Genomic DNA, 941 nt, shown 5'->3' with positions numbered 1-941 from the left:
ACGACGACGTCGATCCACCGACAGCGCTTGGTGAAGCCGATGTGGCCGCGCTCGCCGCCAAGATTTCACGTTCGCGCCTTGAAAGCTTGGATGTGATGCTGCAAGGCGGCTGCGATGCGACGCCAGTCGTTTCAGTCTTGCCGCAACTACGGGCGCTGACCAAGCTTGCGCTTCAGGGGGTGCATCTAACATCGTTCCCGATACCGCGCCACCTCTGGCATCTCGAGCTGTTTGAGGTGACCTTCTCGGACACTGCCATCGAAGCATTGGCTGCGTTTCTTGCGTCGTCCCCAAAGCTCGTGCATTTGGATCTGAGCTACGCCCCGCTGCCAGATCCACACGCCAACAAAGTCTTTGGTGCGCTGCCGCAATGGCTCAGTCGTCGAGGAGCGGCGTGCGACGTACGTGTCGCAGTCAAGAGCGATGCGTGTGCGGATGCTTTTGCGACGGCGCTCGCTCAGACGCGCAATTCGCACAAGGTCACGATCGTGATTGCGAGTGCTGGTCTTTCGCTTGCCGCCAAGAAGCAACTGGTCGCGGCGCTGGCATTGACGTCGCGGATAGCGCTGGAGTTTGTCGGGACCAGTCCTGCCGAGGAGAAAGCGGCACTGGAAGCGTATGGTCGGGAGCACCATCTATATGGCAAGCAGGACCCTCGTGGCGCCAGGTCGGTTGGGTTTCACTCGCCCTACACCGCGGCTCGTTAAACTTGAAACATTGATACTAATCTTTTTGGGGTACGTGGCGCCATGAAAAGCGTCGCGTTATGCTGCTCTACGATAGCCGTACGTAGTTGAATGGTCGACACCGTTAAATACGAAAGCATGCCCAACGACAGAGTGTTGGTGGTAAACCAGACGTCTTGGTGGTCCAATCATTCACGAACGGAAACAAGGTACTCGTGTGGAGATTTCGATAAACGAATGGTGGCAGGAGGTCTT

At 57.2% G+C, this 941-nt stretch overlaps 1 protein-coding gene across 1 annotated transcript; it reads left to right on the top strand.

Moving 5' to 3' along the window:
• On the top strand, positions 1-737 carry SDRG_17352 (hypothetical protein). The gene has a single exon (XM_008623593.1). It carries the CDS (start codon positions 96-98, stop codon positions 705-707), a length of 612 nt encoding a protein of 203 aa, XP_008621815.1. The 5' UTR covers positions 1-95; the 3' UTR covers positions 708-737.
• The last annotated feature ends 204 nt before the right edge of the window (positions 738-941 follow it).

Source organism: Saprolegnia diclina (assembly GCF_000281045.1).
Source record: "Saprolegnia diclina VS20 unplaced genomic scaffold supercont1.285, whole genome shotgun sequence".
In the NCBI taxonomy this organism is placed as follows: domain Eukaryota; phylum Oomycota; class Saprolegniomycetes; order Saprolegniales; family Saprolegniaceae; genus Saprolegnia; species Saprolegnia diclina.
The sequence above is the reverse complement of the archived record's forward strand: the minus strand, read 5'-3'. Positions and strand labels throughout refer to the sequence as shown.